Source organism: Vigna umbellata, chromosome 9 (genome assembly GCF_029865625.1).
Source record: "Vigna umbellata cultivar VRB3 chromosome 9, Vumbellata_1.0, whole genome shotgun sequence".
NCBI lineage: Eukaryota > Viridiplantae > Streptophyta > Magnoliopsida > Fabales > Fabaceae > Vigna > Vigna umbellata.
Window position 1 is genome coordinate 13493732 of NC_142173.1, and position 16352 is coordinate 13510083.

The 16352-nt window shown below is 32.3% G+C and overlaps 1 protein-coding gene across 1 annotated transcript; it reads left to right on the forward strand.

The window, feature by feature from the left end:
* Positions 1–10938: 10938 nt before the first annotated feature.
* Positions 10939–11441, forward strand: LOC124827583 (transcription factor PAR2-like). Its single transcript, XM_047300667.2, has one exon. The coding sequence runs from the start codon at positions 11093–11095 to the stop codon at positions 11303–11305; it is 213 nt and encodes a 70-aa protein (XP_047156623.1). The 5' UTR covers positions 10939–11092; the 3' UTR covers positions 11306–11441.
* Positions 11442–16352: the final 4911 nt, after the last annotated feature.

The window sequence follows — 16352 nt, forward strand, 5'->3', positions numbered from 1 at the left end:
CATCCAGTTTCGATCCATACTATTTTTAAAAAGTTTATAAAAAATAAAAAAGCAAAAATGCACATTAAAAAATTAATCTAACTTACAAGAAACATACAAATATCAAAGATAAATACAGCAAACATCACACAAGGTAAAATAATGAAACTAAAAATCACGTATTTAATAATATATGACTACATTACAATGTCATTCAAAACCAACAAACTAATATTGATAGAAGGGAGTCGTTGGCAGCAATGCACAATGAAGATTGTTTCTCTGTTGGTGGTAGACCTTCATGGAGAACAAAAACACCAAATGAATACAAAAATGACAAACAAAATCATAACCACCATTTGCAAAAACACATACATTTATGATAAAAAACACAAAACTGACCTTTATTCTTCATTGGCTTCGTGAACAAACTATTTGGTTTACTTGGGCGAATGGAGTTCCAACTTGCATAAGCAAGTCAATAATAAACGAAAAAACAAAAACAATCGTCAAAACTAACAAAATACATCAACAAAGTAAAGGGAAATACTTCTGAAAGAGGTAAGTGAGTGAAAACTAACCTTTCTTCTTCCTTGCACTCATCTCTGAAAACGCAAGTTCAAGCAGCATGAAAGCGCGAAGAAACAATGTACGTAAGTCATGTTTTTATAAATTTTTATAAGACATATAACGTCAAAAATAATGTAATTCTGACGTCTTAAAACACTTTGACGTCGGAATCTAGAGTTTCCGACATATTATGGTAGTAAATTTTTACAACTGCTCACAAAAAGTTTTAATGTTTTCACATAATTCAAATGACATATAATGTTTAGAAGGTGAATTTCCAACGTTAATGGACATCGAAATTCACCTTTTTTGACGTCTAGTTGCTCACTAGGCAACCCAAAGGTCTTTTTTGACTAGGTTGACATGATTCATGAAAACATATAACATCTAAAAGGTCCTTTTCGAACATTAATCAATGTCAAAAATTAGCTTTTCTGACGTGTAATTATCATTTAAGGTTTAAAACCTGCACAAAAATTTCCTTTGTGACTGTTCAGTGAGCAAATAAATGAAGTATATGTTTCTAAATTTTAGCCATATGTAACTCTTGAAACATATACTCTTCTCCTTTCATGTATCCTCCTCCACCTTTACTTCTTTTTTTTGTTCTCTCTTTCAATGCTTTTGTTCATGTCTTTCTCTTTATATCTTCTCGAACGTCTAAAACAAGGAAAATATCCATACCTTTTAGAGATTCCATATCCATTAAAATTTCTCTCTTGATCGTATTAAGAGTCATTTTTAAGATTTCATGGAGATCTCTCTTATAGTCAACTTTCAGAACATTTGTATCCTCCAAATTGGTAATTTTTTGTCTTTGGATTTCAATAAGCTCTTTCATGTTCACAATACCTATTCATAAATAGGACCAAGAAAAGAATAGATTTTGAGAACATGAAGGAGTTTATTGAAATCTAGAAACAAAAAATTACCAATTTTGAGGATATAAATGTTGTGAAAGCTGGTTGTAAGAGACATCTCCAGGAAGCTTAAAAATGTTTCTCAATATGGTCAAGAGGGAAACTTTAATGGATAAGGAATGTAAGAGACGTCAGAATTTCCTTTTTTAGACGTCAAATTGCTTCATGGATACCCAAAATGTCCTTTCTATGCAAGTTGGCATGATTCATGCAACCATATAACGTCCAAAAAGTGAAATTCCAATGTTAGTTGACATCAAATTTCCCCTTTTCAGATGTCAATTAGTCATATGATGACATCAAAATATGGAAATTTTTGACGTCTAAATAGGAGAATTATTTATGACAATGTCACCAGTCATTTTTAACGTTGGCTTTTTTTCAATGATGACATTGAACCCTAGACATGGAAGACTTATTTTGCACTAGTAACAACATGAAATTTAAGGTCTTAAAGTGACATGTCATTCTAAATAGTCATGTGTTGTACTCAATTTATGTGAGATTTTAGTGTATCTATCATGGTCTTATCCTTCCTTGATCGTGAGAAGATTGATAATACTATTTGTGTCAAGTTTGTAGAAATTCTAGAAAATGTGATTTGTGAAAAAAAATGATTACCGAATGTAATTTATATAACATAACTATATGCTCTTTACATTTTGCTATGAATGTTAAAATGAGTTCAAAATTTATGAGTTAATCTAGGTTACCATGATTTTGAATTGGGTTAGATTAGAAAAATATATATTTTTTTTAAATTTGAAATGTGAAACAAATTAAGTAACTAACTTAATTCGCAGCAGGTTAAACTATTTATGTACATTTAGAATTAAGTTGATCTGTAATTCACACACAAAATTTTTTTATAATGTTTTTCATTGTAATTATTTATTATATTTTTATTATGTAGATTGAAACTTTGAGTTTTTTTTTTAAATGAAAAAGTTGTTAAATAATATTTGAATGACTTGGATACTTACTTTATTTGTTTGCTCTAATGGTTAAACCACTTTCGTAGTCCTTATTTATGTGGCTTTTTTTCAGTTAGGTCCCCGTATTATCGGTTTCCCCCACTTTAGTCTTTAAAAGTGAAAAATTGACTCAATTGGGTTGGCTTAACGGGGTTAAGTTTTTTATGACCTAGGACGTTGACGTTGACAATTTTTTAAACATGGCATTCACATAGCTTTATATGTGGAATTTGACAACATTTAACATTTTCTTGTATTATCATTATTTGACCCGCAATTAAAATATTATTTTTAAATTCTATTTATCTTCTTTTTAATAATATTTTTGCCTCTACAACAAAGTTTAATCAAAAACCAAACTCTTGGCATGTAAGCCCAACTAAGTTCAATCTAAACCAACAGTGACATTGTCGGGCCACCGTGACTCCTCTCCATAGCCAAGCAAGGAACCCAAAGCTACCATCAAGTCTAAATGAGTATGAATTGGTGTCCGCCATTGCAGGCCACTTTAAAGGTGGAAATCACCACAAACAATCTCAAACCCCAAACGTAAACACAACCAGATCAAGAAACAAGATTTCCCAAACCAGAATTCAAACCCTCAAACATAATTTGAGAAAAAAAAACAAAGCTCCTAAAAAGAATTCCCAAACCAAAAATCCCAATTTTAAGATAACAAGAAAACCTAAATTCCCAATTTGCAATTCTAGAAACCTTAAACCCAAAAATTTCATTCCGTAACCATCAAGAATCATAATCGTGAATAGCAGAGGCAAAAGGAAACCCTAAATCGTAACTCGAAACCCCAAAATTTTCATCTCGTAACCATCAATCCCCGCACTGCAACACTCACTGTGCCACGAGAGGAAGATAACTTATTTTCCACGAGAGAGGAACTCAAAGATTTGGGGGAAAATAAAATCTGAGTTGCGTGAATATTCTATCAGGAAACTAATTTAGGGTTCACTTCAATTGAATCTGATTGGAATTTTAAAATTACCTAGGAATGATAATTAAAAGTAATTAAAAAGGAAAGTACTAATCGTAATCTGTTATAATTGAAAGAAGGTTAAACCACTCTTGCAGTTCCTATTTCAGAAATCCTTATTTTTAAAATGTTAAATGTTATCAAATTCCACATGCTCTATGAATGCCATGTTTAAAAAACTGTCCATGTCCCAGGTCATAAAAAACGTAACTTCGTTAAACCAATTTAACGATAGGGACCCAATTGAATCAATTTTTCACTTTTAAGGACTAAAGTCGAGAAACTGATAATACGGGGACCTACGTGGGAAAAATCAATGTAAATAGGGACTGAGAAGTGGTTTAACTTATATAAATTAATATTTTTATATTTACTTACTATATTCATTATTAACTGTGGATAGTGAGATAGGTGATATAAACATATGATTGAGTGAATCCACTTTGATTTTATGACAAAAGAATATATAAAACAATTTAATAGAATAAAATATATTTAAATGAGACAATCTACTTAACTTACAAATATATGATGGTTCAAATAAGATTGCAAAATTTTTATGAAGAAAGAAAATATAATTAAATTGACTTATTTTTAACTCAATCAAGATTCGTATGAGTTGAGTTAGTTCACTTTAATACACAACATTACCAGTATATCCAAACTAGATGAAAAATAATGAAAGAATGAAAAATAGAACCCTAGAAGTTGAAGAATAAAGCTTGAGCATCCAAAATCCTCCTCCAAGGGGTGAAGAAAGTGTGATTCGCCTCTTTCTGTCCAAAGATACTAACCCTAATTCAGCTAAAACCTTATATAGTTTCCTAAAGATTACAGAAAATAGGCCCAAGCCCAACTAAATGGCGCACAGCGGCATTTTTGCCGCTCAACGGTAAGTGCGGGTCGTCAGAATTGATGCTCAGCTGTAGTTTTGCCCTTCAAGGGTGGTTGCGGGACTTCAGAATGCCGCTCAGCAGTAGAATTGCGCTCAGTGGTGACTGCGACTTTTCTTTTAAGCACTTTCACTTCGTTTCTTGAGTCCAGCTCCTTACTACTTCAACTTCTTTCATCTAATTCATCTCAATTCCTGCAAAAACAAAGAAAACCAAGCATAAAACCCATCCAACTCTCTTATTTCCAAAACATAAGCAAAAGCATTATTCCAAGCTAGTTTCTAAGTCATAAAGGTTGTTTTTTATGTCAACATTAAGTATAAAAATAGCAGTTTTTCAACTGTTATCAAAACATAATTAAGATCATAGTAGTATGCAGACCAATCAATATGTCATCATATGTATCAATTATAACGAAACATTTACATATCAACATTTGTATCAATCACAAATACACATTTTTGTTGTATCATGAAAACATATATGTGTTGTTACAATCAATGTGTCATCCTCATAAAAAACCAAACACGTCAAGGAATGGGTTTAGCACTCATATTGGTCCCCCTATCAACAATTAGGACTTAACTAATCTTAGGTTCATCTCAAAAACTATAAACAGAGGTCAAATGTAAGAGGTAGGTAATCCAATTTATTGTGAATTTAAGACTTTGCTCTGACCCCCAGACCAGTTTGAGCATTAACGAAGGAGGACTTGGACTAAAGACGAATGTAGTTACTCGTGCGACTAAGGAGTAAAAGTGTGAAGGGGTGATTTGTGGAGTTACTTGACTCCACACCCGAAACATTTTAGCGCCCACCGTGGGACCCGAGTGATTCAGAAGACCCAATGATGACCACGAGAAACATGAGCTCAGAGGACCCGACGAAGATTATTATAATGCTTCAAAAACATATGACAAAGAAGCAACAATGTTATGAGGGGGAGTTGGCCGCCCTTAGAGCTGAGAATGCGGCAAGGGCCGCCAAGGAGAAGATTGTCGAAGAAGGGGACAAGATTGTTCATGCGGAATGAACAAAGCAGAATTTTGTGTCGGTCAGCACCAGTCAAGCTACTAGCACGAAGGGTAGGGAAAGTGGGACAAATATTGTCCTAGAGGAAAGTACTGTTATTAGTAGGGAGCACCATATGGTGAAGACGGAGTATACAACTAGTATATTGCCATTCGTCCCAGCTATAAAGGAGGTCCACATTTCGAAGCACTTCGCTCCCCCTAACTTCAAGATGTATGATGGTTCGACATACCTTGAGGACCACCTAAAGATGTTCATTAAACAAATGACGTTCTACACTGAGAACGATGACATCCAGTGTCGTGCTTTCTCCTTGTCTTTGGAAGGAGAAGCGTTGGAGTGGTTCAATTCTTTGCCACCAAATTCGATCGAGCATTTTGCGAGCATCAAGTGCATGTTCGGGCTTAAGTTTGCAGGAAGTTGGGCCCAAGATCTAAATGCTTTCTCCCTTATGAGTCTCGAGCAAGGAAAGGAAGACTCATTGAAGACCTTCATGGTCAAAAAATCGTGCGGCGAGTGAAGAGCTTCAATCCTGAGTTTTCCCTCCAACATGTGTTGACGACTTTCATGGATCGATATCAGAAAACTGTCGGTGCCAAAGACAATGGAGTAACTTAAAAACGGACTGCAAAGTATGAAAGTGTACTCTAAGAAGTTACTCGACCCACACACAAGAAGGTTAAATGCAAAGCTCCTAATCAACCGAAGAAAAAAACAGGTGGGACACTACAAATAAGTCATTCAACCACACCAAGCCTTCAATCAATGTGAGAAAAAGTCAATTGACTAAGATATTCAATTTATTTACACTAAGTGACAAAACTCCTAAAAGCATTCACAAGACAAACTCTCTAAGTTCTCACGTTGTCTAACATGTCATAAAACCTAGGGCATTAAGCATGAGCCTCGGCTTGTTCAACTGCCCCAAGCCTCAAAACAAGGGTAAAATTTTATCAAACACAAGCCTAGTGTCATTTAACTATATTAATTAATCGTCAAATCATAGGCTCCAAAAGATCAAGTTCATACCTTTAAGTCATTCATACACATCAAATTCCAAAAAATCAAATATGTAAGATATATAAAGATTAAATCAATTGACTTCTCTTTGAGTACAAGCCTTAATTAGGTCCTCATCCACTCACAAAACAACCCTGAAAAAATTGGCTAAAAGCCTAAGAGATTATAACATTAAGATAATATACACTATTGTTCAATGTGTACGGACTGACCACACTGTTCTCCATATGCCCAAAAAATTGTGATGATTGATATCTAATACCCAACATGCATCACTTAAGTTTGTAAAAACTAAGATGGTATCGAGACAACCCAAATATTACCACAAAAGGCCTGTTTTGTCTCTAACTATATATGTTAACATACACTTAAACATGAATTTCAACGATGGAATTGGAATTCTGAGAAACGGCCATGGATACGACATCGAGCTTTTCTTTTTGTTGTAATCTTGTAAACCTTCCATATCATAAGGTCAAACTCCCATTATGCCATAAGACTTCACAATCCCACTCAGTATCATACAAAATATCTTGTATAATCAAATATTAAATACACAAGGTCAATAATTGATTACACAATTCCCTCTGTCAACATTAGTCTAGATCAATTCCCCTGTAGAAGTCTTTATAATCACATCTTAATAATGAGAATGAACTTGTAATGAAGATTTCCCCTTCTAAAAACACACACATATTGTAAGACCATAACTCATTACAAGAACAATGAGAAAAAACTGATTTATCGGTGCTTAAAGATTAAAAAAAATGTTGTTCCATGAATGGGTATAAGGAATTGGTGATAAAGAATTGAATAATTAAAAATAGGATTTTATAAAAAAAGTGAAGGGAACTAAGAGCATTAAAACTGAAAGTGGGTGGGGGGCAATGAATTAATAATAATAAGTTTAGATATTAATTAATCTGTTGGGCAGGATATTGTGAAACTGGGTGAAATGAGGTGATAAGGTGGGAGAGAATTGGAAGAAAGGGTAAGAATTAATTGGTGAATTAATTGTGAGTTACACGAAGTTCGAACAGCACCATTTATGCGGGTGCAGATAATTTATGTGTAAGTAGGGTAATTACAGAGAGACAAAAGCAAAGGCCTGTGACGTTATTAATGATTTGCACATCCTAGGGTTGTGTAAGTAGATGGGTCTCACTCACTCTACCATCTTCCATCTCAATTTACTACTTCTTACGACAACCCATGTGAATTCTCCAACTTCTTGGTAACCTAAAAACTGTTACTGTTATACTGTTACTATTACTGTGCTTACCCCAGTGGCTCAGCATTCTGCATTAACTCAACCACACTGTGATTTCACCAAGTCAAATAACCATTTTTATATCTTATGGTATTGTCGTGTTTGTGTGTACTAGGGTACGTACGAAGAAGCATGTAGGTGTTCGATTTTAGATGTCTTCTGTGTAATAAATTTTTCACTTCATCTCTCGACAAATGTCATCGTCAACCGTCACATGGCATGGGTTTCAATGACCCTGGAAACTTTCTTAGTCTTCTAATAAGGGGACCGCTTTTTCGCTACCCAGCTCGCGCTAGCAACCTATTCTACAGCTCCAACACTCACATATATTAATATCTATTTTTATAAAATAAATTTAAATTATTTTATAAGATTAGACAGCTCCTATCCTCGTATATGTATCGACATATATAATCTTTAATGTAGTTCATATATAGCTAGGGCATGACTCCTATACGCACATGCAACAAGTGTAGAGTACATATACTTCCTTTTAGATATTATGTGCGTTTTGTGGACAATATATGAATGCAAAACTTCAAAGTTAAGAGTGTTTACTTTTGATATACATCATCAGTGCGAATAATTCGTGTAAAATTTTATTGATTAACGTATACGAACGAATTCGTAGCTGACCAAAAAAAGAAACGAACGAAGTGGTCACTTTTTTTGTTTATTCAAATTTAGGAACTTTTTAGTGGAATGTTAAGTTTCAATAGGCCCTAAATAATATAAAATTGACCAAGGTATTACAATTTATTACGAATAAAAGAAACAACTAATTTATCAATCTAAAGATGTTCATAATATATAGTAGACTAGTTTATACAATTTATTTCACATACTTTCTGTAATGTTTTGTTTGTGTGTGTGTGTGTGTATATATATATATATATATATATATATATATATATATATATATTTAAAAGTTTTTATTAAGAATCTCATAAAAAATAGTATATTGAAGGATAAAAGTTAGATTAAATGTGGAAAAGAATGAAGTAAAAAGAAGACTAAATAAATAAAAATGATAAGTAAATAAAAGAGATAACTAATTAAACAGGTTAATGAAAAGTTACTAACTCATTCACTCGAGCTTAGACACATATTTCTAACACAATCATAGACATGTCTAACATAAATTTCGATGCTCAGATATCGTAAACTGATCCAACAAAAAGTAAGGCAATTGGGATTTGATGTACTTATGGAGGAGTAAATTACTTAAAACAAGTTAATTTTATAGCATTCAAAAAGTCAATATATTTGAAAACATTCTTGAAGGCTATAATTGATATAATAATTACCGTAAAGGTCTCAACAACCTAAACATGGTGATTTTATTGTTACATGTCTCTCGTAGGTATCCTAAATGCTTTGAGTTTTCTTCATGTATATTTAACTGCTTAGTTTTTTTTTTTTAAAAAAAGACATTTTCTACCTAACTGTTTTCAACAAACGGAGGTTTTAAAATTGTCTTCGGAATTCTGTCCTAATAACATGTTGTGCTAGAGTTTTTGTATACCTAATTGTTGGTTATCCGAAAAGGAAAAGGGACTAATAAATGGATTCTGCAAGGCCTAATTAATTGTATTAAATATTAATTAGATTTTCACAAAAAATGTAGCCAAAAATCGTTCATAATTATGAAGCCAGGCTAGTTTGGTCCCATGTAATTAATCAATTCGAGAGACGTAAAGTAGAGGCAACTAAATCTAATGTGGTCTTTCTGGAATTAGAAAAAAGTTAAAATAATAACGGAGTGCCATAACATTAAAGAAATGTATCTGTATATTATAAACCAAGACATATAGCGATATATATTTTTCTTTCATACTTTAATATACAACCATTTCATTTCCTAATATTCTATCTAAGTTGCATCACACATGGTCTCGTGTATCCCACTAGCAATGATAAATATCAGGATGAGGAGAGAGAGACTCAATCATAATCTCTCTCTCTATACTATAGTATTCATAATTTGCTACATATTTTAACCACTAACGTTATAAATTTTTCTTAAACTTAGCCAGCCAACACATGATGTTATTTAAATAAATTAATTATGTTTTTTTTAAGTTTAACCAGCATATGTTCTCTGATAACGCAAACTAAATGAATGTAGCAATTGTTAGACATTTAATATAAAAGGCATCTCTACACCACAACTTAATTAATTAAAGAACCAAACAGAAAATGTATTAAAAAGGTATATGACTCATTTAATTAAATAATGAAAATATATATAACTATTTATAGTTTGAGAGCATAAATATTACGCAACCAAATATCATAGATCAAAGCCTTTACCAACTAGTTTGAGTGGACCATGACCTCAAGATTTTGATTACATCATCCATGGATTTTCAAATTTGATTCTTCTTCTGTCGTTCTAAATGTTTCGAAGTAACAAAATGTTACTAGTTAAGAAAAAAAAAACATTTATTTTCAACTTTTAAGACTAATTTATTACAAGAAACATATAAATAAAAACTTTTTCTTTTAATTTTTCCTTCAACATAAAACTTTATTTAAAAGAGTAAATTTGTCCCGAGAAGACTAAATTTTCAATCACTTAGACTAACGTACTTTAGCTATTTATCTCAATTAATAATGTTTTATTACCTTTAAAAGAAAAAAAAAGAAAGTAGAAAAAAAAAGAAATGGGAAGATGAATGATGGTGGGTGCAGGCAAGGCAAGGGTGAGTGAGTCTCTGGTGAAGAGAAGTGTTCTGGAATTTGGTTGGACCTCACCACCACACGAGAAAGAACAAGGCCATGTGAGGCCGCACGTGGGAAACCGAATTTCGCGCGTGGGGTCCATCGCAGGACCATCGTTAGCCGCACGATTTGCTGACTCACACTCGGATTTACGATGGGGCATGACGCAACCGATCCGATCCCGTGACAGGAGCGAACAACTGTCGGGATTCGAGGATTACTAGGACACGTGTATGCAACGCAAGCCGTTCATAAATCTGGCTGGTGCCAGCCACTGACAGACACGTGCGTGGGCCGCTCCACGACAAACAAGGGCCTGGCCCACCGGCCCGTACACGCCAAACTAAAACCGAGTCTCCCTCCAAAATCCACACGCAAAATACACATAATAACCTACAACCAATAAATAGCGGAAATTATTTCATATTATATATAAGCAGTGCATGTGAATAAAAAAAAATATTATTATTATTTATGTTTTGTTCGGCGCGCTAGCCACTTGAAAATGGGATCGGCTGGGCTCGGCTCTCATGGCCCGTTTCTTGAACTTTGCCTTTTTCTCCATTCATTTATAGCCCTCCCCCTTTTCTCATTCCATGCCATTCTCTTCCACTCCCATCATTGTTTTCTTCTTTCCTTTCTTTCTCTTCTTTCATTTGAAAAAATCTATCATATTTATTAGTATTTTCTTCCTTTGGGACACAAAATCGTGCTAAAAATTAATGGGTTGCAGGGACATGAGAAAGGTGAAGTGGGGGAAGAGGAGGAGGAGGCAAGAGGGTGTGGAGAGGAGGATGAAGAAGCTGCAGCGCCTGGTTCCCGGTGGCGCCGGAATGAACCCCGACCGGCTCTTCCTTAAGACGGCGGAACACATCTTAAAATTGAGGATCCAACTCAATGTGCTGCAAGCTCTTTCCAAGGTTTTCAATGCTTGATGATGATATTCATTATTATTTAGTAGCTAGTGAAGCATTGCTATATCAAGTTGTACCATCATTGTTCTTATATGTATTCATCTATTATATTTATTTTTATCAATTAATGCCTATGCTAATTCCTTTCTGAGGTCAATTGGGCTCGCTTACTTTCCTTTCTCTTCACTTCCACATTTTTTTCTACAACAGCGTTCAGATTATCACACATTTATTTAATTAAATCTGGGGCTTAACAAAATTTTGTGTTTGTTTTTGTATTCGTTCTTATTATTTAGATTAGTAGTCACTTAGTCTTTTACTAATTGGTGTTTAGAAATACTGAAAAAGAAAGGAAATTTTGATAAAATCCGAAGCATGAATGAAAAAAAAAATTACTAGAATGATGTTTGAATAGAGTTTCCCACTCTTTGTTAACTTGACTATTCAGTTTAATTGATTAGTCAGACAGACACCACACCTCTTAGTTGTCTTCCTTAAATCCTATCTTTGACCTTCTTAATTTTTCATGTCATTCAATGTTGATGCATTAGAAAGCAATATAAATGAAGATACATTGTTGCGTACTGAATTTAACTTAATATAGGATCTGATTTTGTCATGCATATATGTAATGCTGCATTTTCTTTTGCGTTTTGACATACCCATAACCACGGTTTACTGTAGTACTTTGCTATTTCTTAACTTCGTTTTTAAACTATTAATTAGTGGTAAAACTTCATACTAACAGCCCTAAAAAATTACTTAGGTTTGTAATTTTTCTTTTTTCTCTTTCAGTTTTCATATACGAATCACAAACGAGTATTCATGTATACAGTAATGTAGCCAACCAATCATTGATTGGTCTTAATTTGGTTAATTACCAGTGAGCAATCTAAACAATATTATCCGAATTGTTGGTTAGAGTCTAAAGATAGTGGTTACCCCACCAAACCTCTGAAAAAAAAAATCCTGATAATAGGGTTTGTGTACCCCTTTTCCTACCACTTTACGTTCTTTGAGGAGGTAGTTGCGCACTTACATTTTCATGTTACCCAACAGGAAACTTTTAAAGTACATTAGTCTAAAAGCAATGTACTTGTGGCTAACCGAACCCTAATTTTACTTCTTATACTCTCTCTTTCGGATACACCAATTCATCGCTCTGGTTTTATGTTGTAGGACGTAGTACAAAGATAATTGATGTATAAGAACATAGATCAATGTAAATGCGCCTTATATGCAACTGTGATACTAAATATTCGTAACCACGCTGGGGCGACCTACAATTGTTATATAATCTCAAAACTAAATAAAATAGCAAACCTAAGGTGACCGGACAAACCATCACTTTTATACTTTTCCGTAGTATTTATATGGCAAACAAAGTTCAATATAGTAATTTTGAGATCGGATTAGTAGTTAAATTGAATCACTAGGGTCGACTTAAAAATAGAAGTTTCAGTAGTTGACAACAATAAAAACCATGTTGGTGGTACTTTTATTGTCTTGTAAGGGAAAATATTTTAACTAGAGCTAATTACGAATTGAACTTTTTTAGTTTAGATGTAAAGGAGATTTAATAAAATATACTGGATAATTCATATCCATCCTAATCAAATCAATTTGGTTTAGATTTCTTTTTAGGCAAATTTAAATTATATTAAATATAGACTAAATTCATTTTCTCAGTTAGATTAAATCTATGATCAATTTAATAAATTTGACCTAAGATTAAATCTACTTTAGTTAGATAATGTCTTAATTCAATGTATTCAAACATAGATCCAACTTACTTGGTCTAGCTTGATTAAGATATCTTAATTCCACAATACTTTTAGTAAATTTGGATTCGATTAGACTCAACTCGATCTAACCATCCAACCTTATTCTCTTCAATTGGCATGACATATATCCAGAAAAATTTAACTTGGGTTTGTGTTGTCTCAACTTAACTTCAACTTAGATTGAATTAGCTCAATTTGTGCTCGAATCGACTTTGCTCGACCTTTGGTTTAATACAACTTAGCTCATCCTGAGGCCAAACTAACTCTGCTTAACTAGGACAACTTGAGTTAATTTAGGTCTACATTGGATTGACTCGACCTATACTTAAGCTAATTCAACTTGACTTGGTTCCAACTCAACTTAGTCTTGATTGGACTAGACTTGACTTGGTCTCAACTCAACTTGATCTTGATTGAACTAGGCTTGACTTGGTCTTGATGGGGTTAAGCCTTGATGGAGCTAGCCTAACTTGGTCTTGATTGGACTAGGCTTGACTTGGTCCTGACTTAACTTGGTCTTGATTGGACTAAGTTTGACTTGGTTTTGATGGGGTTAGGTCTTGATGGAGCTAGCTTAACTTGGTCTTGATCAGTTAGGCTTGAGCTGATCTTGATAGGTCTAGGTCTTGATTGAGTTAGGCCTGACTTGGTCTTGATGGAGATATATTCGACTTAGTCTTGATCAGAGCTAACTCAATTGAACATAAATTAGTTATGAATAAAATGAATGTGACTTAATTGAATGTGGGCTTTTTTCGATTCGATTCAACTTAAGCTTATATTGATTTGGCTTAACTTATACTTAGATTAACTCAATTCATATTAAGTCTGACTCACTAAACATGAACTTGGACTAAACCAGGTTAATCTTAGATGAGTATGATTCGATGCTACCTTAATACTAGTCTGACCTATTATTTCATAACTTAAAAAATGAGCTAAATACACTTTGATTGAGTTTTTTTTTTTAAATTATTCAATTTGTTTCCATTCAAATTCAATTAAATGAATTGAACTTAAAATTTAAAATTATAAATTTAAATTTAAAATAGATCTATCTAAATAGATTTAAAGTAATATAAAATTTGAATAATTATAGATTGAATTTGGTAACTTGAAACAACAAAGTTATCGTGGCCAAATCTAAGATTCAAAGTGATGGAAAAACTGGATAGTCACAATGTTCGATTGTTTCTAAGTTGACCTGCCAAAAAATAGTCATGTGGACTGATGTGCATAAAAGTTGCATATTATTTTATTGAGTTTGTTGCACATAATTTGCTAACCTATGGGACAATTAGCATGGTTTCGGTGTGAATTGTGAGACCGAGACACTAACCTTCGACTGGTGTGCTTCGCTTGTCTTCTTCCAGTTTAAACCTGATCGGTCACCTTCAATATTGGCCGCTCGGTTGTAAAAGAGGGAAGGTACCTGCAAAAGACACTCTGACGCTCAAGTTAGGAGTGATTTTATAAACTGTTTGTTACAGTTAGATATTGAAGTCCTAATAGGACGTATTGTAGTATGAGTTGAATCTGACTTTACCTCAAACCTAACCCTTATTTATAGAGTTTAAAGGAATCTAAATTAATTTACCTCTTAATGGTCATTAATGCAAACCTTAACGGTAACCGTTATCACATTTATTTGTGCATTAAATCTGTTCAACAGTTGTCAAGACCGAACGACAAGAGGTTTGCCGAGACCGACCGGCTGAGAAGCTGATAGACCAATACCGATGGGTTGCGTGCAAGTGCATAGTAACAAGCACATTGATAAAAACATTGAAAAATGAAAAAAAAAAATAAAGCCACAAAATTTCCTAATATCATTCATATGTCGTAATATCATGTTAATGGAGTTCTGCCCTCGCTGGTTGGTTTCCAACTTATGAGGAAACGTTCACCTAAACCGCTATAAATTAAGGAAGGATTGCAAATCATAGGATGGTTGAAATGATAAAGTTCATTGCATTAGGCGAAATAATTCAAGACAAAACAATTTCTCGTTGAATATTGTATGTGTAAAAGAAAGAAATCACCATACAAGTTACTGTCAGTTTTTTAATTTTTCACGATTTTGATTTTAAAGAAAAGAAAAAATATTTAAATTATTTTAGATCTCAGTTATTAAATAATATAAAATTATTGAATGTGATAGAAATATATTATTTTATTAATAAAAAAATTGTCTATAATATTTTTTCATAATGATATTCTAACTTTTCTTATTATAAAAAAACCAAAATAAAAGTTATCTTTTCATACTTGAAACTTCCATTTAACAATCTCCAGATAGTGACTCTGTAAAAAAAAACATTATAAATGTTGTCTCAAATTCTCTGATTTTTGTACCCCAATAATATATGAAAAATAAAATTCCCAAATAACACAATTAGTCCATCTTTATACATTTACAATGATTTTTCTTAAGACCAAAATTTGGTCGCCAAAAACTTAAACTCTAAGCCTATCTTAAAGTATGACATCGAAAAATCAGTTACACTTCGTTATTTTGAAACTGAATTCCAAGATGAGTTTTCCATATTTTTACCTCTTTTTTCGGTCTTATATAAAAAGGAAAAAAATAAAATTAATTAATATAAAAATTCATAGTTTAAAACTAAAATATTAATTTTAATATTTTTTGGAATAACTAATTTATGAAAGATATATTTTAATTAATTTTAATAAATACTTTTAGATTTGATAGATAAATAGTATTGAACTATTTATTTTATAATAATTTTAATTTCAAGTTTTAACATGAAGAAAATTTTACTTTTAAGCATATCCATTTAAAACTATTTTCAACTTTTGCGTAATTACATTTCTATTTTTAAAAATTCATTTAATTAGTTTGCTATCAATAAAATACTAAATAAATACATTTCAAAATTATTTAATAAAAATATTAATTTTAAGTGAATGTGAATTAGAATTAGTTTTACATTCACTCAAAAAAAAACACCGCTAATTTTCTTTTGAAAACTTGTTCTTAGAAAATGCATATAAATTTTGCTATAAATAATAATTTGTAAGAAATTGCTGCAAAATATTTTGTAAAACACATTTTTGACATAAAATTTTGTAGAAAATCGTTGTAAATTTTATAATTTTGCAAGAAATAATTATTCATGAAGACATTATTGGCCAATTAAAACTCTTAAGAAAAATAAAAAGAAAAAGTTTATGTTTTGCAAAATTTTATAATAAATTTGTAAGAAAATTTTCATGAAATATGAAAATTTCTATTAGTAAATTATTATAAGAAAATATTGTGT

Coding starts and splice junctions, on each gene's coding strand:
- LOC124827583 (XM_047300667.2), top strand. CDS start 11,093: ATGGGTTGCAGGGACATGAGAAAGGTGAAGTGGGGGAAGAGGAGGAGG.